Here is a 24,074-nt window from a genome sequence, read left to right on the forward strand (position 1 = left end):
AAAAGGTCTGAATTCTTATGCAAATGTGATATTTCCGTAAAAATTAAAAATAACTGTTTTTTGCTTTGTCATTATGGGGTATTTTGTGTAGATTAATGAGGAAAACGTTTTTCTCATCAATTTTAGAATAAGGCTGTAACGTAGCAAAATGTGGAAAAAGTCAAGGGGTCTGAATTACATTCCGAAGGCACTGTACATATCACTGGTACACAGCATCAGTATGGTTGACATACACGGAAAATAAGATAGTGGAACAAAAAAGATCCATTCATTTCCCAGTCTAATTGGACATTAAAAGTCTACCCTTGAGAGATCAGAGTACATAGAAAGAGTAGCACAGAGTGAACTGGGATCATATGTTTGATGATGTGTTAGTGTGTGTGAGAGAATGAGGAAGAGCAATGCGTTGTCAGGTAGAGTAAGTAGGACTGAACAGCAGGGCTGGGATCAGGGTGCAGCGTTTCAAATAAATCATGGCCAGGAGTCGAGGAAGATGGCCTTCCCTCGCTCCAGCGCGCGAGAGAGAGAGATGGCCTTCCCTCGCTCCAGCGCGCGCGAGAGAGAGAGAGAGATGGCCTTCCCTCGCTCCAGCGAGAGAGAGAGATGGCCTTCCCTCGCTCCAGCGCGAGAGAGAGAGAGATGGCCTTCCCTCGCTCCAGCGCGAGAGAGAGGAGAGAGATGGCCTTCCCTCGCTCCAGCGCGAGAGAGAGGAGAGAGATGGCCTTCCCTCGCTCCAGCGCGAGAGAGAGGAGAGAGATGGCCTTCCCTCGCTCCAGCGCGAGAGAGAGGAGAGAGATGGCCTTCCCTCGCTCCAGCGCGAGAGATGGCCTTCCCTCGCTCCAGCGCACGCGAGAGAGAGAGATGGCCTTCGCTCGCTCCAGCGCCAGAGAGAGAGAGAGAGAGAGAGATGGCCTTCCCTCGCTCCAGCGAGAGAGAGAGAGATGGCCTTCCCTCGCTCCAGCGCGAGAGAGAAACAACAACATTAACAAAGTCAGCACTGAGAAACTGGAAAAACAGTTGTTTCTTTTGGGCACACAAAGAATGAAGTAACAGTCCATTGATAAAATATACAGGTGATGACAAATGAGATATTAAAGTTTAGAATATTTGCATGAAAATCTGTTGCCAATTAAATGATTACCATTTAATTGGCAAAAGATTTTCATGCAAATATTCTAAAATCTGCATAAAAACAATAAGCACATTTTCCCACCAGAGAGATGTTTCCACCAAACTGACTTGTCGCAGATAAAAGTCTGTGCGTGATGACATAGTGCACATCAAATTAACTTTTGCAGTTAAATTCCCATGTACCGAATACAAATACAAGATAAATTGGTTTCCACCGCATGTTAAACTCTGCTGATTTGTCACCATAAATGTTTGCATTATATTGCGAATGTGACCACTTTGGTCTTGGTACGTGTGCTCTAGCCAACAACTTGCAGATACAGTGCAGGTAGGTTACCTACAAAATGTGATTATTATGAACAAAAGAGCGAGATTATTTGTATTTGTCAAACGGCATGTCAGATTCATGTCACCAGAATAAGACTCTCGATATCTACTAGAAAGGAGCAGCAAGATCACTGTGCACTTTCACCACCCTGTGAAGTTCATTATAACTTATTTCATCTGTAGCCTTATAAACTGCATGCTTTCCCGAGTCGTAGTGGAAGGACCACACAACAGTATCATGGTTATTATATCAATATTTTAGCATAAAGTAATTTCCACAGCCATGTCACATAATACATTTTACAGACACAAAAAGATCACATTGTCGAGTGTAAATTTGTTTAGTCAACATTTGGAAAGTACACAGACAAATGTTCCGTTTTCATCAGGCCTGTCGTGACATTTTTTTTCTTTCCGACATGTACTTTACTTGCATAAAAAGGTTGGATGGAAACATGGTTATTAATGGATATAGTGGCACGGAGAGATGAAATACAAGGGACAGAAATCGAGAAAAGATTGCACAGGAAGGAACTGAAATGTGACCATAGGGTCATGTATTTGTCACATTTTAATTTTAATTGTACCTTTATTTAACCAGGCAAGTCAGTTAAGAACACATTCTTATTTTCAATGACGGCCTAGGAACAGTGGGTTAACTGCCTGTTCAGGGGCAGAACAACATATTTGTACCTTGTCAGCTCGGGGGTTTGAACTCGCAACCTTTCGGTTACTAGTCCAACGCTCTAACCACTAGGCTACCTTGCCGCTTCGATTTCGGTCAAATTGGGGTTCTAGCACACCTGTAGAGGCTCCTCTGTGACATAGTTGAGGAAGTTCCATCCCCTGCAAGCAAAGGAGCCCGGCAGGAAGAAAAGGGGTATCTGGCTAATGTCGTAGGGCTAGAAAGTCTCGAACTCATGCTCCAGACAGTAATACTTTCCTGGGTACACACACAACACATAGTGAGTGGGTGGGTGGTGGAATCAGTGTGTGTGTATTAAATTTGGCCGGATGTATGGAGCGTGGTCAGGGATTATGAGTGGGAATTAGAGGTATGTGGATTTTAATCCCCTCTTTCACATCACGATAATGCAATCCCCCAGAAAGCACGAGTTAACAGTATTGTGGCGTTTTTGGCACTACTTTAAGGTTCTTTAGCTATTTTTCCCCCTCTCACATCTTGTGATTACTACTGAGCGTTTCATATTTTCTGGGTGAATTACAGAGCCGATGAGCTGCTCAGTCTTAGTAGTGGCCTCAGACACTTTGTCCAGCAGGGGGAGACAAAGATTATGTAAATGTGAAGTGAGTGATAAAACAAAGACAGTTACAGATACGTAAAGTGAACGAGTGAGACAGAGACAGGGAGAGCCTACCTTTGCTGATCTGCACAAAGCCCATAGTGATGATAAGCCCCCAGGCCAGTAGCTTCCGATTATGGCAGCCTGATTATGGAAGACACGTTTCAGTTGTATGCATTCAGTTGTAGAACTGACTAGGTATACCCCCTTTCCCAGTAGTGAGAACATCCTGAACACGCATGGCCCAGCGCACACTGGAGCAGTTCACCCATGTCAGCAAAAAAATGTGAGGAAGGGAGGAAGAGTCACATCTCACAAAAATAGCATTCAGTAACACATCACATGTTGCCTACAGTAACATACTCGATTGGGTAATATGGGAGTAATTCTGAGAAAGAGAGAACAAAACTGATATTTAAAAATATATCCTCATATCTTTATTGTCCATGTTACAGACAACAACGGTCTTCTGCTCGTTCTCAGAGCGCACTCGTTTACCTGAACTGTTTTTGTTTCTGACTGTTGGGTGATCTTCTGGTAGATAATTGCAATAATGGCCTCTGATGCTGTAGTTCTCTGAGGCACTCACGTAGACAGACGGGGGGAGGCCGCTCCCTGAGGGGGAAGCAGCAAGGCAAGTGTGGCTGCAGGACGTAGGTGGAGAAGGTGATTACAGTCTGGTTGGTGGAGTAGATCACAGTGGGTGGACAGACTAGAATTGTTTAAGGTCATCCTATTTTCCCAAGTAAAATGCTCACTAACAGGGATGTAAATACATTTGTGCACAGAATTGAAGTGAAATAAGCTTTTTGTGCATGTGGAAAATGTCTCTGATCTTTTATTTCAGCTCATGAAACCAACACTTTACATGTTGCGTTTAGATTTTTGTTCAGTATACTTCACAAGAATGAGTAAATAGCATTATAAATGACAATATGTTCAGAATTTAATGTATTGATCAGACAGTTATTCACTAATTTACAATAGGCCAACATTGCCAAAATATTGATCAACTTGAACACCCATGAGAAATAATGGTAAGACATCATTTGAACGAGAAACAAATATATTAGAGGCATAGAGCCTAATATAGGCACTTGGCAACCCTACAGTGTGCAGGATCTCATTCATTTGTACAATTTGTAACACTCATCTCCCATTCAAATGCTTGAAAAAAAACTATAAAAAGTAACAAAAAGGTGATATCTTATGACGTAAAAGTTCATTGCTTTAGCAAATGCAACCAACTACAGAGATTGATGGGAGGGGACCGGGAGAGGAGGGGGACCCATGTACCTTGCTTCAATTATGCAGGCTTCAGTCACGCACTTGGCTTCAGTCATTCCCAAGATTGAAGCGGGAGACAAATCCAGCTAGGGCTTCCTCCTTGTCAGGCCTCTGTCATGGAGGCCTCTCACACTGGGCACAGGGGTTCTGCGATGGACAGCTTGCACAGCATCCCCACATACAGCGCTGGATCAAGGGTGACCTAGTTGAAGAGGAGATCCAGGAGCCTGTTCTGCACAGCTTCCCAGGCAACCATCACAGCAGGAATGTTGTCATACAAAAAAATCAGCTTTCCCAAGGTAAAGAAGGGGGATATGCTGTGAAGCCTGTGAAGACAGACCCAACATGCTGTCAGTCATAGTTTCGAATCAATTGAGAATTTCCAGGCACGCATATTCCAAATAAAAACACTGCAATGTTTCACCAAAAAAAAGCATGTCCAAATATTTTCTCAAAAATACCAGAAACAAATTGTAGAATGAGTAGATTTAAATGACTTAAATGTAGATCACTACATAAACAACTGGATAGCATTATATATCAGAGCAGTAAATTAAAGGAGATTAAATTCACTTGCCATTTTAACAAACATTTCCCCTTTCAAAAACATTACAGGCGGTGCACACACGTCACATGATTGTAATTTTCGGTGCAAGCCCGTCCACCCATTATGAAAAGCAGCCACTAAACAGTTCGCTTTTTACGGCATGCTGGTAAGTAACGCGCTAGCTAAAAGTCACTACACAGATGAGAAGGGGTTAGTTACCAGTATCGTACTGCTTGCGCTATTTTACGGTTTGTAAACAAAGCCGTATGACGCGCACATGCGATGAGTGTTTTAAGGTGTTAACAATACATATTTAAATTAATTCAGATTATAAAATGCTACCATTGGTGTATAAAATTACACAGGGGATGGGGGGACTACTTGCTTTATGATAAACTGTGTAAATGTACCAGCTACAGTCATTTTTCATACTCATCAAAACATCATTCAATGTGATGAAAAACATGATTTTCACTATTTGGGACCTTTAAGTTGGACATGTGCTCTTCATGACAGAATTGTCAAATAAAAAGTTCCCCCCACCAAGTTACACTATCCAAAAAATGGATTCATTTCGTGGAATGACCCACATGCATTATCTCATCACCGTGCATTTCTCTCACCCGGCAAGTCCTCCCAAAGACCTCCTTGACTATGAGTAGTCTCCTCCAGACTTAGGGATAGTGGCGCCCAGTTCAGCAAAGCAGTGCACCAATGGCTGTGATCACTCCGGTGACAATCCACACTACGAGAGCCCCACAGAGCTGGCATTCTCCATAACGCCCTTTGGGCTCACAATGATCCCTGACCCGATTATGTTACCTGAGACAAAGACAAAGAGACAGGGAGGATTAGGAAGGTGGAAATGCTGCATCAATGTTTCAAAAGCTGCGAGTAAAATACTTTCCTCTTCCTCATTTATATCAGTATCAACACACACCAACTACATCTTCAGACTACTGGTTGTGATTCAGAAACATAAGATCAGGATTATCCGAAGGTTTTTGGAGATCTCATTATCTGGGTTTAATATGGTAGCTCATAACAGGGCAGCGGCGTAAGACAACCAACTGCTGACCGTGATCAGGCTCACGAACAGTCTGGGACGTCACATTTTCTCCCAGGTTTATCTGACCGGCCCTTTGGCCACAAAGTCCCTCAGGAGGCAAGCTCTCAGACTCAGACTGCAAAAGTCATTCTAAAAGATTAGCTCCACGTGCAGAGAGAATGGTTGTAGTTGTGAAGTTTCTGATTCTACAGCTATCCAGTAAAGAGCTTGGTTCCCCCCAAAAAAAAAAAAAGCTGTATCACCCATAGGTCTAGCCCAGGGCTCTCCAACCCCCGTACCTCTCTGATTCAGAGTGGTTGGGTTAAATGCAGTAAAACATATTTCAGTTGGACAATTGACTAGGTGCCCCCCTTTCACTGAAGAACTACTGCTCTGTAGGTTTTCCGCTCCAACCTTAATCTAGTGCACCTGATTCTAATAATTAGCTTGTTGCTAAACGGAATCAGGTTAGTTACAACTGGGGAGAGGGAAAACCTACAGGGGGTAGCTCTCTAGGAACAGGGTGAGCGAGCCCTGGTGAAGCCTACTTTATAGAACTGAGTGAGGTTATTATCTTGTCTCGGTGCAGGAGATTTGCAGCATGCTTCTTGTGAATGGTGCGGCCTTGGCCACTATGCTGATGATGTAAAGTGCAGCCGCTACACGGGCAAAGCATTAGTGAGATTACTTTTTATCTACTTTCTCTGCATGTGGGTGGGATGGCTGCTGCTCTATGACAGCCATTTAGAACGAATCCACATATTGGTGAAATAGACACGACTCACACAAGCACATCATGCGTTGTTGGGCCCTGTGCATTTTCTTGCTATGACAAAAAAAATGTCAGAAGGATGTAGTCTGGCCAGTAAAGAACAGACTGGAAAAAAAGCGAGGTTTTGAAGATCCTGTTCAGATCAACTGTGAAATGAGCACTGTTAACTGTGCAATCTGTGAAAGGTTCTTTACTCTGCTAGGTTCTGCAACAACAACAACAAAAAATCCATGTCAGGCTGGATCTCAGGTGGTCACAAGAAGATTGAGGAAGTCATTATAGATGGGATAAAAGATGAGCATAATGATTTACCCACAATTCCACATGCGCTGACAAGGCCAATCTCTTTCTTCAGGGCCACTCTTCCCAACCTCTCTTCACTGGATTAGCAGGTAGGGTTATCCCCGTCCGCAGATGTGTTGCACCGCAGCCTTGGACCATCTGTCATCCAAGATTACTGTTGTTGGATGAAATGCGCAGCTGCAGTACGACCTAGGTCAGTTTCGTGTTACCTGCACTAATGGAGAATTGTATTTTGTTTATGTGGGTCTATAGCAAAACAATAAAAGTCTTAGCTCCTAGACTACTAAAAACACATTTCCAAATGGCAAGAGTCAGATTATTCTCTATATTCAACTAATAGAAGGCGTTCAGAGGTGCCTTAATGCCTGCCCAGTAGCGTTTTCCTGTCAGTCAGAGTGTGTGGATTACACTGAATTACTGCTATTATTAGAAACTACATCACTTCATAAATAAGGACTGCAACCAGCCAGCCCAGCACCAACTATCAGAAATAGGCTGATGATGTGTTAGTGTGTGTGAGAGACTGAGGAAGAGCGATGCGTTGTTGTCAGGTAGAGTAAGTAGGACTGAACAGCAGGGCTGGGATCAGCATTTCAAATAAATCATGGTCAGGAGTCAAGGGAGATGGCCTTCCCTCGCTCCAGCGCGAGAGAGAGATGGCCTTCCCTCGCTCCAGCGCGAGAGAGAGATGGCCTTCCCTCGCTCCAGCGCGAGAGAGAGATGGCCTTCCCTCGCTCCAGCGCGAGAGAGAGATGGCCTTCCCTCGCTCCAGCGCGAGAGAGAGATGGCCTTCCCTCGCTCCAGCGCGAGAGAGAGATGGCCTTCCCTGCTCCAGCGCGAGAGAGAGATGGCCTTCCCTCGCTCCAGCGCGAGAGAGAGATGGCCTTCCCTCGCTCCAGCGCGAGAGAGAGATGGCCTTCCCTGCTCCAGCGCGAGAGAGATGGCCTTCCCTCGCTCCAGCGCAAGAGAGAGATGGCCTTCCCTGCTCCAGCGAGAGAGAGATGGCCTTCCCTCGCTCCAGCGAGAGAGAGATGGCCTTCCCTTGCTCCAGCGATGGCCTTCCCTCGCTCCAGCGCGAGAGAGAGATGGCCTTCCCTTGCTCCAGCGCTGGCCTTCCCTCGCTCCAGCGCGCGAGAGAGATGGCCTTCCCTTGCTCCAGCGCGAGAGAGAGATGGCCTTCCCTTGCTCCAGCACGAGAGAGAGATGGCCTTCCCTTGCTCCAGCACGAGAGAGAGATGGCCTTCCCTTGCTCCAGCGAGAGAGAGATGGCCTTCCCTTGCTCCAGCGTGAGAGAGAGCTGGCCTTCCCTCGCTCCAGCGTGAGAGAGAGATGGCCTTCCCTCGCTCCAGCGCGAGAGAGAGATGGCCTTCCCTGCTCCAGCACGAGAGAGATGGCCTTCCCTCGCTCCAGTGCAAGAGAGAGATGGCCTTCCAACATTAACAAAGTCAGCACTGAGAAACTGGAAAAACAGTTGTTGCTTTTGGGCACACAAAGAATGAAGAAACAGTCCATTGATAAAATATACAGGTGATGACAAATTGGATATTAAAGGCAGTAATATTCATTTGGCAACAGATTTTCATGCAAATATTCCAAAATCTGCATAAAAACAATAAGCACATTTTCCCACCAGAGAGATGTTTCCATCAAACTGACTTGTCGCAGATAAAAGTCTGTGCGTGATGACATAGTGCACATCAAATGAACTTTTGCAGTTAAATTCCCATGTACCGAATACAAATACAAGATAAATTGGTTTACACCGCATTTTAATCTCTACTGATTTGTCACCATAAATGTTTGCATTATATTGCGAATGTGCCCACTCTGGTCTTGGTACGTGTGTTCTAGCCAACAACTTGCAGATACAGTGCAGGTAGGTTACCTACAAACTACTTATTCAGGCTGTCAGATTATTCTCTATATTCAACTAATAGAAGGCGTTCAGAGGTGCCTTAATGCCTGCCCAGTAGCGTTTTCCTGTCAGTGTGTGGATTACACTGAATTACTGGTATTATTAGAAACTACCTCACTTCATAAATAAGGACTGCAACCAGCCAGCCCAGCTCCAACTAGCAGAAATAGGCCGCTGAAGACAATATTGTAAGCCTACTGTACTTACCGGGAGGTGCACATCAAAAATAACAATGGTAGGCTGGCAATGGCAAGCAATTTACACTATCAGTAAACTACTTATTTCCAAGAACGCATGTTGTGCCAGATCAATATAACTTGCCAATGATGAAGTTTATTTTCATTTGTCCCAAAGTGATTTGTTTAAAAAATATATGCATTATATAGCTTAGTTATGAGTGCGATTCAGATTGGATGTTAACAATATAGCCTATGCCATTGCAATCTTTGACAGCCTCAAATCAAAGGGATTGACCCACCTCATTCTCAGAGTTGCCGTGATTGTTTAAATGAAGAATCTCCAGCATCCTGTTGTCAGCACATTCGACAGCTGTTTTTTTCTGGATAAATGAAAAAATGTAACACCATTTGCTTGAAATGCTAATTTCGAACCAATCAACATGGCCGGGGCGTCAATGTATTATTTTACTGTAAGAATGCTTCGGTATTAACTCATTTTTATTTCTATTAGTTTGGGAAAATTCAAGCGGAGGTAGAATGATAAAGTATTTCAATAAATGAAATAGGAGGGGATTAAGTAGCCATCACATTATATCACTAACACTGAATAATGCCAGCGTTATCTGTGAGTTGTCTGAAAACTTCCTCTAAAACAGACAACATGGAGTCAACCATGTCTTCTGGCTGGAGGCTACATATTACTCAACTAGACCACCACAGCTGGCGGTTTGTTTTTCTCATAACAGGAGCCACTCAGTCATGACAAAACTCTTGCAAAAAAAAATTATGGTCAACAACAAAAAAACATGCATCTTATACATGTCATTCTGACTGACTGCCATAAATGACACTGATCATGCATGCACATTTTGCTTACACGCACCAAGTGACTACAGTCATTTTCAATCTCTCCCTATCACAGTCTGCTGTCCTCACTTGCTTCAAGATGTCAAGGGGACAGATAGACATTTCACCTTGTCGAAATATATAAACTCAGCAAAAAAAGAAAAGTCCCTTTTTCAGGACCCCATCTTTCAAAGATAATTAGCAAAAATCAAAGTAACCATAGATCTTCATTGTAAAGGGTTTAAACACGGTTTCCAATGCTTGTCAATGAACCATAAACAATTAATGAACATGCACCTGTGAAACAGTCGTTAAGGCACTAACAGCTTACAGACGGTAGGCAATTAAGGTCACAGTTATGAAAACTTAGGACACTAAAGAGGCCTTTCTACTGACTCTGAAAAATACCAAAAGAAAGATGCACCGGGTTTCCTGCTCATCTGTGTGAACGTGCCTTAAGCCTGCTGCTAGAAGGCATGAGGAGTGCAGATGTGGCCATGGCAAGAAATTGCTATGTCCGTGCTGAGACGCCTAAGACAGTGCTACAGGGAGATAGGACGGACACCTGATTGTCCTCGCAGTGGCAGACTGTAACAACAACTGCACAGGATCGGTACATCTGAACATCACACCTGCGGGACAGGTACAGGATGGAAGCAACAACTGTCCGAGTTACACCAGGAACGCAAAATCCCTCCATCAGTGCTCAGACTGTCCACAATAGGCTGAACTGGGGGCTTGTAGGCCTGTTGTAAGGCAGACATCACCGGCAACAACGTCGCCTATGGGCACAAACCTACCATCGCTGGACCAGACTGGCAGAAAGTGCTCTTCACTGACGAGTCGCGGTTTTGTCTCACCAGCGGTGATGGTCGGATTCGCGTTTATCGTCGAAGTAATGAGCGTTACACCGAGGCCTGTACTCTGGAGCGATTTGGAGGTGGAGGGTCTGTCATGTTCTGGGGGGGTGTCACAGCATCATCGGACTGAGCTTGTCATTGCAATCTCAATGCTGTGCGTTACAGGGAAGACATCCTCCTCCCTCATATGGTACCCTTCCTGCAGGCTCACCCTGACATGACCCTCCAGCCATATGGCTCATGATTTCCTGCAAGGCAGGAATGTCAGTGCTCTGCCATAGCTAGCGAAGAGCCCGGATCTCAATCCTATTGAGCACATCTGGGACCTATTGGATCGGAGGGTGAGGGCTAGGGCCATTCCCCCCCAGAAATGTCCGGGAACTTGCAGGTTCCTTGGTGGAAGAGTGGGGTAACATCTCATAGCAAGAACTGGCAAATCTGGTGCAGTCCATGAGGTGGAAATGCACTGCAGTACTTAATGCAGCTGGTGGCCACACCAGATACTGACTGTTACTTTTGACCCCCCTTTGAACACATTATTCAAGGTCTGTGGAACTTGTTCAGTTTGTTATTGAATCTTATGTTCATACAAATATGTACACGTTAAGTTTGCTGAAAATAAACGCAGTTGACAGTAAGGTTTCTTTTGCGGAGTTTATATTAGCGGCCTTTCGGTTACTGGCACAACGCTCTAACCGTTAGGCTACCTACTGCCCTTTTGATAGGTTTACCTCAATGCACATTACATTCAATGCCAATATGGCATCCTGCCCTCTCCTACTGGACAAACAAATCAGTAGCTCATTCAATGGTGTAGTCTGTTAAGACACTTTAGGACGAGGATATATTTTATAGACATACATGTGTACAAGCGTGCATTCAAGTTTGAAATTCCAAATGGCTTTTGATATATGCGTGGCAATGGAATAGGGACCTTGTCACAGCCTGCCATTTTACTCATGGAGGGGACATGCTAAATAAGTCAATGGAAGAAGCACATACAAACAGTGCAGAGACCAGCAAATATCTAGTCGTATTGTCTTTATTGACAACATGGCTCAGACAAAAACAAAAAACAAACACCCGAAAAACATACATCCTGACAAGCCCATCTCCTACACTCTGCAGTATCTGAGTTGTAACCAGGTCAGTGTTGAGTGACAATTTAGAGCCATCTCATCCGAGTTGTAGCTTGGAATGTGTGCTCAGCGGACCTAGACCAAATAAATACTTGTTATTTTTCAGTTACTTGAGGTATGCTTGATTTAGCTTGCTCAGCATGCCAGAGTTCATGTTTTTGGGACTATTCCATTGGCACCTAAAGTACTAACCCTAACAAAAACAAGTACATGTTTGACCCAGGTGTGGTTGTCAGTAAGGCTGAGGTCCTGTTGGCAAGTCTGACTGCGATGCCAGGTGACTGACTGAAACAATATATATAAAAAGTAAGATTCTCTTTAGAGGGAGGAACGGATGACGACCCACGTAGACAGAAAAGGCTGACAGTCTATGAGATCCACTCACCTAAAGAGATATTGACTGCCTGCTATACAAGTAACTTCATCTCAGTAAACATTGTATTTGAATGATGGTCCATGCCTGAAACTGACTCCTCTTAACAATACTGTAAAATAGACTCAAAAAATCAGTACCATCTAATCCATTGATTGGATTCTTATTCGCAGATCTAAAGCGTCACCATGATCCTGGTTCGTATGTTTCATGGTATGAGCTCATTGTTACAGGCCAATTGGTGAAATGCTGGACATTGAGAGAAACTACCTGCACTTCATTAGCAACAAAGTGCCTGTTTAATTGTGTCTGTATATATGCGTGTCTGTGTGTGTGAGGTCTTCACAGGCCAATGGTATAGGATCTTCCTGCTGGGTTGTGGATAGCGGAGCATGAGGGCTCTGTCACGGCCCACTCGTACCACACCTTCTTCCCATTGTTACACCGCCAGAACCTCACCACGACATCATCATCCCGCGTCACAGGGATCGGTTGCTGCAGGTGGAAGAAACGGGTCAATACACTACATTCTTTTGGGTAATAAAAATGTGCTAAATGTTAAAGTATACATTTTACATGGCAGTCAACTGACTTTGAGAGGGAACAGGATGGGGAACCAGGAGAACATTCCGGGAGAGTGGGTCTCTGGCTTGATACCTTGACCAAACAGACACATACATTGATGTTAACGATATCCATCCATCTTATACTTCAAAACATCACCATTCCCACTCTTGGTACTTACTGAGTGTGACGTCTCCGTAGAGAGTGGTCTCGAAGTATCCAGCAAAGCCATGCAGCACTGTGTTACATCCCACAGAGAATCTAAGGCACTGGTACCTATTGTTGTTCATATCTAAAAAAGGAAAGTGCATTTATTACATATCTTGTGTGATCGTTACCCGGTGTTAGCTAGGATGTGTGTATTACCTATGGCGGGATGTGTGAGGGTTGGTGTGCAAGCGTTAGCCATACAAGGGGGTTTGAAGCATGTATGTTACCTGTGGTGGGGTGTACAAAGGTGAAGCAGGCTTTGGGCTCAGCCAGCTGGTGGAAGTTGTGGAGTCTGACGACGTAGGGGGTCTCAAAGTGGCACTCTGGGTCCTTGTCTCGCTCCCTGCACCCCCTAACCTCATTATACAGCTTGGAGGAGGAGAGGGGGGCAAGGAAAGAGGTGTAGGAACAGGGGATGCTAACCCCACCATCTGAGGAACGAGATAAATCGGGTTTGGATGAGAGAGGGTATAGGCAAAAAAAGTGCATTGAATGACGTATATCGTCACTGTCTGGTGAAAACCTCCAATCTCCAAAACAGAAACTTTCCAGTAAAATGGAGAGAAAAAACATTTTCCCCATTAACAAATATACAATGACATTTCAGAAGCAAGTTATTATCAACTTTATTGGTCCTAGTCATGAAATGTTCAGAGTACAATGAGTGGAGGTACTGCTTACGAGGTTGTCATCCGACAGCGAAGAGATGGCCCTTTCAGTAGTGTGACATTTCAATATCAACGAGGTGCACTGCAGAAGTGCAATATTTACACCTACCTTTGAGAAAGTGCTGTGCTCCATCTAGACACTCCGGGGAGAGCTCGTTGTCCCCGAAGGACCCGAGCAACTCGCTGACGATGATGTCCGCCTTCTCAGGTGCCGCCCACTCCCTCATGTCACACGACACCACGGTGACCTGATCGCCCCACTCCTCAAACTTCCAGTTCTCAAGCCTGGGAGAGAGTGGCAGGATCAGTCTCACAGACAGAGGGTGGAGCTCAATGGAGATTAACGTTGCCAACCGTCCCATTATATAGTCCTGTAATTTACCTGCTAGAGAGTATTAAACCCTTCCCGGGCGATTACTCGTAATACATGAATTAAATTATTACATTAATGAAACTATGTTGAAGGAGTTCTATAATCTCCTTGAATGAGGTTGGTGAACAACAGAAACCCCATTAGAGGGTCAGAGTTCACTCACGTGACAACAGCGTTGGGGTTCTTTTCAACAGCGTAGATACGGAGCTTCCTGTCAGCCTGCTTGGCAGCACGCAGGGAGGCATTGACCAGAGGACCTCTCCCAGCCCCCAGCACCATCAAAACTCTAAGGTCACAGAGCAAACATACTGTTACGCACCAGATACGGGGGCGGGGGGGTCATTGTCAGGAGAATAGATACTAAGAGAGATGACAGAGAGGCAGGTGTTGGAGCTACTCACTGTGTATTGGTCGCCTTCTGCTCCTCCGGGACTCTGTCGAGCAGACACTTGTACACAGCCTGCAGAAATATCAGGAGAACCAAATCAGTACCTCATTATATTACCCTACCAGCCACAGCACCATTGCTAGCTGTTACAGTGTATTAGAATGGGAAGAGATCCGTGTCAACGGCTCCTTACCTGCTGGTACTGGGAGTATTTGATGGGATCCTTCTCGAACACTTCATAGGTCTGAGACTCCAGATTGTCCATGAGCGGCTAATGGGAAGAGAACAATTAGAGACAACGATTCCAATGCACACACACAAAATATAATAGGGGTGGGAATCGCGATACTGATAAGAATTGCGATTCTATAAGTATTGTGATGCGATCCTGCGATTTGATGTTACAAACATATTGCACGTCTGTATGTCTGCGACTGAAATGAGAAAATTAGTTTTGATCAGTCAGGGAAATAAGTGCTGAAAAGTTGGCTCACTAGTTAAAAAGACAGAGCAAGCAATAGGATGAAAAATACCGGCGTTTTGGCGCTACCTAGCTAAAAATAATACAATTAATTTTTTTACTTGGTGTCAAAGTAACAATATAATATTGTCCAAAATTGGCAAACTATTAATTCCCCGCCCATCACTACAATATACAGTACCGGTCAAAAGTATGGACACCTACTCATTCCAGGGTCTTTATTTTTACTATTTTCTCCATGGTAGAATAATAGTGAAGACATCAAAACTATGAAATAACACATATGGAATCATGTAGTAACCAAAAAAAAAAGTGTTAAATCAAAATACATTTAATATTTGAGGTTCTACAAAGTAGACACCCTTTACCTAGATGACATCTTTGCACACACGTGGCATTATTTATTTCATAGTTGATGTCTTCACTTTTATTCTACAATGTAGAAAAGAGTACAAAATAAAGGAAACCCCTTGAATGAGTAGGTGTCCCCAAACTGGTACTGTAGGTATGACTATTTTACAAGCCTCAACAAGCATACCTGGAGAGGAGACTGTAGGTAATCCTCGTAACCCTTGGCAAACAGTTCATAGGCATTTGGGGCAGGGCGGTTCTGGTTGAGGTATTCAAGGTACTGCAGGTATGAGCGGAAGTCCTTCTCACTGTGACGACTGGTGCCAGTGAAGATGAACTGGGCCTCAAGCTGGGAGAAGAGAAAATGTTTTGTAAAATACATAATCAGGGACAGAGTGAAGATAATCATTTTATTTGCTATACCAATTGCTGTAGCCTAGAATTTACAGTACCTTGAAGAGACGGAAGATGATTTTCTGGTGGGATTTTGAAAGGACTGGGAACCCTTTCTTATTGGTCAAAAAGATGCTGGTGGGAAGGATGGCTGCTTTGATTGGCTCCCCAAGCCACTTGTCAATCACAGCGTCGGAGGGCATGTTTTCTCCAACCTCAATGGCTTCAGCAAAAGGAAGGGAAGACAAATCAGGAACAATAGTGACCAAAACAATGACTTATCCGTTTGTCAACACCACCAACATGTTTCCCCATCCTGCTCCCTTACCTAAACAGATTCTCTTGTTGTAGTCACACAGAGTTCTGAATGAATGCCACCTGAAAAAGGAAAAAACAAAAAGGTACATTTAAAACTAAAAACAACAAAAAATCTGCAGGCCCTGGTCACAGCACAAAACTTACCAGGCCCAGGTCTTCTCGTCATCACTTCCATCATCTGTGTGTTTCGTCGGCTCGTTCTCAATGATGTCATCACGCATGTCGTCAGCAGAAATCAGGGGGACCCGGATCCAAAACTGATATGAAACAATCCAGATGCTTAGTTTTAAGTTAACCGATTTACCTTAACATTGCCCGCCACAATACAAGTCAAGGATTAAGAATTAGTTCTAATTTGTATATGCTATAGATAGAGAGTGTTTGAGTGCTGTAGTCACCATGCAAGAGTGGTGTCCCGTCTGGATGTGGTTGAGCAGCACACGGGCCAGGTTGGCACAGTGAGGGCCCTTCAGAGGGACCATGAAGGCTGGCAGACCCAGATATGCTGAGAAGTTCAGCTCCTGTACCAGGGCCTAAGACAGGACAGAGGGATGGCAGGACAGAGCAACAATTAAACTTGTAGCTAAGATGTTTAAAACTTTCTGCTTGAACTTGTCTTAGTTCACGAACAAGGCCAGGGGTTTATTCACTAAACCAAACAGAAGAAAATGGAGAGGGATCCAAGACAACTTTTTCCAAAAGACAGTCGTTCTCATTGCAAAAAGTTATTTTGGGAAAACTGTTTACTACGTTGGAAGTTAATGAACACACCCAAAGTCTGTCAACTCACCGCTTCTGAATTCCTGCGTTCTGTCTCCACCTCTGAGTCGGTCTCGATCCATGGAGAAAGCTTTCCAACAACCAGAGTGTTCCAGTCTGGGTAAGGAAGAAGTGAAATTCAATATCCTGATACTTAATTAAATATACATACTATAGAGCCATTTGATGGCCCTGTAAGTAGATGCCCCTGTGCTCAGTGGAACTGGGGCATGTGCATGAGAATGAACCATCTCCCATTGAGGTCAGTATGAATACAGGTAGCCTCCTCACCTCTCCCACAGAGCAGAAGGTCAGAGCGCGTATGTGCTCCTGATCGGACTTTGGCAGGGTCCAACTCAAACTCTCTCCTGAACCTCGGGTGGAAGAGGGGCATGCACAGGAAGTCAAACCTGAAAGAGACAAATGGGGCATTAGTTGACACTTGATCTAACGTTAGTTCCGTTTATGATGATCCCCATTAGTTACTGCACATGCAGCAGCTACTTTTCCTGGGGTCCACATAAAATATACAAATACATGACAAAGTACAGGACAGTTATAGACAAGAACATAAGATATTACATTTAAAAAATAAAACACTTGTTGAAAAGACAAATTACAGTTGAAGTCAGAAGTTTACATACACTTAGGTTGGAGTCATTAATACTCGTTTTTCAACCACTCCAAAAATGTCTTGTTAACTTCTTATGGCTGGGGGGCAGTATTGAGTAGCTTGGATGAATAAGTTGCCCAAAGTAAATGGCCTGCTCCGCAGTCGCTAATATATAAATATTATTAGTATTGGCTAGAAAACACTAAAGTTTCTAAAACTGTTTGAATGATGTCTGAGTATAACAGAACTCATATGGCAGGCAAAATCCTGAGGAGAAATGAACAGGAAGTGAGAAAACTGAGCGTTGTATGTATTCACCAGAGTCCCCAATGAAATCACCTTGAGATATTAATGATTTTGCACTGCCTTGGGGTTCCACTAGATGTCAACCATCAATAGAAATTGTAATGAGACTTCTATGGTGTTGTGGGAGTGAATGATAGAATCTATCAGGTGACTGGCAGTCAGCCATTTTCTGATCTCGCTTATTCCTCATGGTACCCACTTGCGTTCCATTGCTCATGAAGACAAGAAGGAATACTCCGGTTGGAACTTTATTGAAGCTATATGTTAAAAACATCCTAATGATTGATTCTGTACTTAGTTTGAAATGTTTCGTCGACCTGTAATGTAACTTTTTGAAGTTTTTGTCCGATGTAACGCTGACCAGAAAAAGCGCTTGGATATGTATACCAAACGCACTAACCAAAGAAGGTATTTGGACATAAATAACAGACATTTTCAAACAAAACAAACAGTTAATGTGGACCTGGGATTCCTGGAGTGCTTTCTGATGTAGATTATCAAAGGTAAGGGAATGTTTATCATGTAATTTCTTGTTTATGTTGATGTCAACATGGCGGCTATTGTGACATTTTTCTGAGCGCCGTCTCAGATTATTGCATGGCTGGCTTATTCCGTAAAGTTTTTTGGAAATCAGACACAGCGGTTGCATTATGGAGAGGTATATCTATAATTCCATGTGTATAACTTGTATTATCATCTACATTTATGAGTATTTCTGTTGACTGATGTGGCTATGCAAAAATCACTGGATGTTTTTGGAACTAGTGAATAACGCACCAATGTAAACTCATATTTTGATAAATATGAACTTTATCAAACAAAACATACATGTATTGTGTAACAACTATTAGTGTCTTCTGATGAAGATCATCAAAGGTTAGTGATTCATTCTCTCTCCATTTGTGCTTTTTGAAACCCCTCTCTTCGGCTGGGGGGAAAAATGGCTGTGTTTTTCTGTGGCAATGTGGTGACCTAACAATCGTTTGTGGTGCTTTTGCTGTAAAGCATATTTGAAATCGGACACTGGTGGAATGAACAACGAGAATAGCTTTAAAATGGTATGAGATACATGCATGTTTGAGGAATGTTAATTATGAGATTTTATGTTTTGATCTATGGCGCCCTACACTTTCACTGGTTGTTGTCATATCGCTCCCGTTAACGGGACTGCAACCATAAGAAGTTTTAACAAACTATAGTGTTGGCAAGTCGGTTCTACTTTGTGCATGACACAAGTCATTTTTCCAACAATTGTTTACAGACAGATTATTTCACTTAATGCACTATCACAATTCCAGTGGGTCAGAAGTACACATACACTAATTGACTGCGCTTTTAAACAGCTTGGAAAATCCAGAAAAAAATGTCATGGCTTTAGAAACTTCTGATTGGCTAATTGACAATTTCAGTCAATTGGAGGTGTACCAGTGGATGCATTTCAAGGCCTACCTTCAAACTCACTGCCTTTGCTTGACATCATGGGAAAACCAAAATAAATCAGTCAATACCTCAGAACATTGTAGATCTCCACAAGTCTGGTTCATCCTTGGGAGCAATTTCCAAATGCCTGGAAGGAGACACGTTCTGTCTCTTAGAGACGAACGTACTTTGGTGCGAAAAGTGCAAATCAATCCCAGAACAACAGCAAAGGACCTTTTGAAGATGCTGGAGGAAACCGGTACAAAAGTATCTATATCCACAGTAAAACAAACCCTATATTGACATAACCTGAAAGGCCGCTCAGCAAGGAAGAAGCCACTGCTCCAAAACCGCCATAAAAAAGCCAGACTACAATTTGCAACTGCACATTGGGACAAAGACAGTACTTTTTGGAGAAATTTCCTCTGGTCTGAATAAACAAAAACAGAACTGTTTGGCCATAATGACCATCGTTATGTTTGGAGGGAAAAGGGAGGCTGCAAGCCAAAAAACACCATCCCAACCGTGAAGCACGGAGGTGGCAGCATCATGTTGTGGGGTTGCTTTGCTGCAGGAGGGACTGGTGCACTTCACAAAATAGATGGCATCATGAGGAGGACAATGCGGATATATTAAAGCAACATCTCATGACATCAGTCAGGAAGTTAAAGCTTGGTCGCAAATGGGTCTTCTAAATGGACAATGACCCCAAGCATACTTCCAAAGTTGTGGCAAAATGGCAATTTGTGGGTAGAACTGAAAAAGCGTGTGCGAGCAAGGAGGCCTACAAACCTGACTCAGTTCCACCAGCTCTGTCAGGAGGAATGGGCCAAAATTCACCCAACTTATTGTGGGAAGGCTACTTGAAACGTTTGACCCAAGTTAAACAATTCAAAGGCAATGCTACCAAATACTAATTGAGTGTATGGAAACTTCTGACCCACTGGGAATGTGATGAAAGAAATAAAAAGCAGAAATAAATCTATTATTCTGACATTTCATTCTTACAATAAAGTGGTGACCCTAACTGACCTAACACAGGGGATTTTTTACTAGGATTAAATGTTAGGAATTGTGAAAAACTAAGTTTAAATGTAGTTGGCTAAGGTGTATGTAAGCTTCTGACTTCAACTGTATATCTACACAATTAATATACAGTACCAGTCAAAAGTTGGACACACCTACTCACTCAAGGGTTTCTCATCCAAGAGTGTGAAGCTGTCATCAAGGCAAAGGGTGGCTATTTTGGAGAATCTCAAATATATTTTGATTTGAACACTTTTTTGGTTACTACATGATTCCATGTGTCATCTCATAGCACATATACAGTACAGTTAAAACAGATATTTAGAAAGAGGATTTGACACTGATACAATATGTTGTTTTAAAGCTAAACGTGCCTTTTGCCTGAGTAACCTCTGGTGGCAGAGCATTCCATGACGATATGGCTCTATACATAACTGAACGAAATATTAAATCGGCCTTTTGTTTTGGGACAGTGAAGAAAACCATAGCGGCGGGGCCTGTTTGAAGTGTACGCACATATATTACTCAAGTTAGGCATTTTCAACACAGATGTTTATTAAAAAGACTCGAAGAGAAGTAGTTCATTTCAGCTCAACCATAAATGACTATCATGTGTGTTGTTAGTTTTTGTTTGTGCAGTTAATATGGGAAAGGCATGCGGCTTTGTTTTCGGCCAGCTGCGGCTTTACACGGGCTTTCTTTGCTGCACCTGACCATTACTGGACAGTAATCAAGATACAAAATTAGAGCCTGAACAACTAGCAGAGTTGATCTGTGTCAAAAAATATTTGTATAAAACATACATACCTCGCTCCATCTTTACAACAACTTAGTCAATGACTTGATAACGATTACTGACCATTGAAATAACTTGACGCTTTTGCATAAAATTGACTGTAGGTTATTTACTTGGATGATACATTCAAGTAACGTCATGGCTCCACTGTCAAATGTATTCTCATCAAATCATATTGGGGTCGTGGTAAGGAGGATCATCTCGTTGTTAGCCATTGTGATGGTGCACGTGGTAATTCACCGTCACCGGCAAATTCACCTAGCTAGCGAGCTACGAGTAAAATAGCTAGCAACATCACATGCAGAAATGAAGCCGAATGGTATATACTAGTCTTGTCGGCTCCTGTCTTGACCTCCACCTTCCTCCAAATAATTGCTGGAGCGAAACAGTTTACTTACCCAAGTTTAGCCACCGCAGCAAGTGTGTCAGCAACCTCGGGCACACAACTCAAATCTCTCCCGCAGGACACCCTGCCTCCTGTGTTGTGGGACGCCATCGTAAGCCGAGTGAATGGGAAAGAAGAGTTGCAGTTTAGTAAAAGGGAAACTGACGCCATTTTGGCTCGGGTCATGTATTTGCTATCATTGGAGCTGAGAGTCAAAATGACTTCCTTTGGAATGCAGTTTCATACGTTTCGAGAACTGTCGCGATACTTGCACGTCCAGTGAGATTATGGTAGTTTGAGGCTGTTGTTCGAAAAACACTTGGGATCATCTTGATCACGTACGCTGCGTTCAAAATAATTGGGAACTCGGCAATCTAACTTCAGTGCGTTCCACAAAACTGGGAATTCGGAAAAAAAGCTAGCTCCGACTGGAAAAATCTTTTGAATGGTCATCCAATTCGGGAATGTTTTTATTTAACCTTTCTTTAACAAGGCAAGTCAGTTCCCGGAGTCGCCTCTTCACTTTTGACGTTGAGACTGGTGTTTTGCGGGTACTATTAAATGAAGCTGCCAGTTGAGGACTTGTGAGTCGTCTGTTTCTCAAACTAGACACCCTAATGTTATTTTGCTCTTGCTCAGCACCAAAAATATTCAATAAAAGTCCATATTGTATTCTGTCTCTGTTGTCATTCAGTTAAGCCTGTACTTGATTGAAGTGCCACGTGCAACTACTTTGAAGTTTGTAATTGTCACGCCCTGACCTTAGTTTGCTTTGTATGTGTATAGGTTTTGTTTGGTCAGGGTGTGATCTGAGTGGGCATTCTATGTTGTATGTCTAGTTTGTCTGTTTCTGTGTTTGGCCTGATATGGTTCTCAATCAGAGGCAGGTGTTAGTTGTTGTCTCTGATTGGGAACCATATTTAGGTAGCCTGTTTTGTCATTGTGGGTTGTGGGTGGTTGTCTATGTTAGTTGCTTGTGTCAGCACATTTCGTATATAGCGTCACGGTCGTTTTTCCCATTTATTGTTTTGTGCAGTTTACTTTGTGTTTTCGTCACCCATTAAAATGATGCATTCACGCTGCGCTTTGGTCCGCTTCTTACGACGATCGTGACAGTAATTGTCTGATGCGCATTTTAAGACAGAGGTCTAAGTTCAACCCTTTTTCTAATGTTCGCAACAATGTGTTGTTGTAGGTGCAGAAATGTAATAATTGTCACGTGAAAAGAAAACAGACTTGGCCCGGACCCTAGATGAGTTGTCAAGGACCCTGAATAATTCAATCAAATGTTATTTGTCACATGCTTCGTAAACAACATGTGTTGACTAACAGTGAAATTCTTACTTATGGACCCTTCCCAAAAATGTAATATTTGTAATGTGAAAAAGTAAACAATCTAGGCCCCAGCCCCTAAATCAGTTGTCAAGGACCCTGAGAAATCAAATCTTATTTGTCACACTTATTTGTCAAATCTTATTTGTCACAAATCTTATTCGCCAACAATGCAGAGAGATAAATAGCAAAATAATAGCACAAATAATAACACAAAATAAATCCACAATTCGTAACGATAACTTGGCTATATACACATGTACCAGTACCGAGACGATGTGCAGGGGTGTCATGGAAATTCTTACACAGGGACACTCAAAGTCAATCTTAATGAATTATTGTTTATTGTCAGCGCACCTGTGAGGTTCCAACCAACTCAATGCACCATAGTACACATGTCAATCAGGAGCTCTCCCTGGGCAGTCCCAGCAGTTGTCTTATATACTGCTATACACAGACAAGTTATATTTGCATGATTTACCATAATTAATTAATCATTACCGTTTTGTTTCATTCATGTGACCGACCAATACGGTTTCATAACATGTAACAGACCGATACCTCACGAGGCTTCTTCTCTTTAAGCTGAGACCTTGAAACTGAGATATCTTTAGTTCATTCTCAAATCAAGGTCTGAGCGTACTAGCAAATTGCAGATACTGATAAGTGAGGAATCAGTTGCATGAACACAGAAATTGGTTATTAGAACAGCACATAAATAGAATGCAGAAATTAGTTATCAGAAAAGCACAAACATAAAAATTGGGGTACGAGGTAATTGAGGTAGATATGTACATACTGTATAGGTAAGGGTAAAGTGACTAGGCAATAGGATAGATAATAAGCCGTAGCAGCAGCATACTGTATGTGATGAGTCAAAAGAGTTAATGCAAAAGGTCAATGCAGATAGTCCGGGTAGCTATTTGGTTAACTGTTTAGCAGTCATATGGCTTGGGGGTAGAAGCTGTACAGGTCTTGTTCCAGACTTGGTACATATGTACCGCTTGCCGTGCGGTAGCAGAGGGAACTGTCTATGACTGTGGTGGCTGGAGTCTGACAATTTTAAGGGTGTTCCTCTGACAACACCTGGAATAGAGGTCCTGGATGTCAGGGAGCTCGGCCCCAGTGATATACTGGGCCGTACTCATTAACCTCTGTAGCGTCTTGCGGTCGGATGCCAAGCAGTTGCCATACCAAGCGGTGCTGCTGCCAGTCAAGATGCTCTCAATGGTGCAGCTGTAGTACTTTTTGAGGATCTGAGGGTGCATGTCAAATCTTTTCAGCCTTCTCAGTGTGAAAAGACTGTCGTGCTTTCTTCATGACTGTGTTGGTGTGTGGTTCATGTTAATTCCTTAGTGATGTGGACACAAAGGAACTTGAAGCTCTCAACCCGCTCTACTGAGAGAGATGTTGTTGTCCTGGCACCACACTGTCAGATCACTGACATCCTCCCTATAGGCTGTCTCATCATCCTCTGTGATCAAGCCTACCACCGTAGTGTTGTCAGCAAAATAAATGATTGGGTTTTAAGTTGTGCGCAGCCACTCAGTCATAGGTGAATAGGGAGTGCTGGAGGGTACTAAGCACACATCCTTGAGGGGTCCCCGTGTTGAGGATCAGAGTGGCGGATGTGTTGTTGCCTACCCTCACCACCTGGGGGC

General features: G+C 43.2%; 2 protein-coding genes across 5 annotated transcripts in view; both read right to left on the reverse strand.

The window, feature by feature from the left end:
- ap1g2 (adaptor related protein complex 1 subunit gamma 2) overlaps positions 1–9,742 on the reverse strand; it is a 29,355-nt gene extending 19,613 nt beyond the window's left edge. Inside the window, exons 1-6 of one of the 2 annotated variants that reach the window (XM_035788744.2) lie at positions 9,697–9,742; positions 9,113–9,193; positions 5,220–5,418; positions 4,059–4,375; positions 3,261–3,406; positions 2,838–2,906 (exon numbers count right to left, since the gene is read on the reverse strand). In XM_035788744.2, the coding sequence (XP_035644637.1) occupies positions 2,838–2,906; positions 3,261–3,406; positions 4,059–4,105 (262 nt within the window). In that variant the 5' untranslated portion in view covers positions 4,106–4,375; positions 5,220–5,418; positions 9,113–9,193; positions 9,697–9,742. Of the gene's footprint in view, positions 1–2,837; positions 2,907–3,260; positions 3,407–4,058; positions 4,376–5,219; positions 5,419–8,841; positions 9,021–9,112; positions 9,194–9,696 lie in introns of those variants that run through there. The other variant, XM_035788745.2, reaches the window with a different exon arrangement.
- Positions 9,743–11,545: 1,803 nt separating this feature from the next.
- Positions 11,546–21,844, reverse strand: prmt5 (protein arginine methyltransferase 5). Of its 3 annotated transcripts, XM_052464160.1 has the most exons (17): positions 21,328–21,844; positions 21,095–21,173; positions 16,828–16,946; positions 16,568–16,653; positions 16,176–16,310; positions 15,922–16,034; positions 15,788–15,837; positions 15,519–15,682; positions 15,254–15,415; positions 14,428–14,505; positions 14,248–14,306; positions 14,010–14,132; positions 13,583–13,758; positions 13,033–13,236; positions 12,775–12,887; positions 12,624–12,692; positions 11,546–12,526 (listed from the first exon to the last, which is right to left on the reverse strand). In XM_052464160.1, exons 3-17 carry the CDS (start codon positions 16,928–16,930, stop codon positions 12,374–12,376), a joined length of 1,788 nt encoding a protein of 595 aa, XP_052320120.1. In that variant the 5' UTR covers positions 16,931–16,946; positions 21,095–21,173; positions 21,328–21,844; the 3' UTR covers positions 11,546–12,373. The 3 variants fall into 3 exon arrangements, with proteins under 3 accessions (XP_052320120.1, XP_052320118.1, XP_035644642.1); XM_052464158.1 differs by lacking the exon at positions 21,328–21,844 and having other exon boundaries at positions 21,095–21,303; XM_035788749.2 differs by lacking the exon at positions 21,328–21,844 and having other exon boundaries at positions 12,624–12,688; positions 12,777–12,887; positions 21,095–21,302.
- Between the last annotated feature and the right edge of the window lie 2,230 nt (positions 21,845–24,074).

The sequence above is a fragment of the Oncorhynchus keta genome, chromosome 15, assembly GCF_023373465.1.
Source record: "Oncorhynchus keta strain PuntledgeMale-10-30-2019 chromosome 15, Oket_V2, whole genome shotgun sequence".
Taxonomy (NCBI): domain Eukaryota; kingdom Metazoa; phylum Chordata; class Actinopteri; order Salmoniformes; family Salmonidae; genus Oncorhynchus; species Oncorhynchus keta.

What these genes read in the sequence shown, in the direction of transcription:
- prmt5 (XM_052464158.1), bottom strand. Translation starts at nt 21,267, where the DNA reads ATGACCCGAGCCAAAATGGCGTCAGTTTCCCTTTTACTAAACTGCAAC. An exon ending in AACCCCAACGCTGTTGTCAC is followed by an intron (nt 13,759 to 14,009) that starts GTGAGTGAACTC and finishes ACTCTCTCCCAG; the next exon opens with GCTTGAGAACTGGAAGTTTG. An exon ending in CCATCCTGTTCCCTCTCAAA is followed by an intron (nt 12,527 to 12,623) that starts GTCAGTTGACTG and finishes TTCCACCTGCAG; the next exon opens with CAACCGATCCCTGTGACGCG.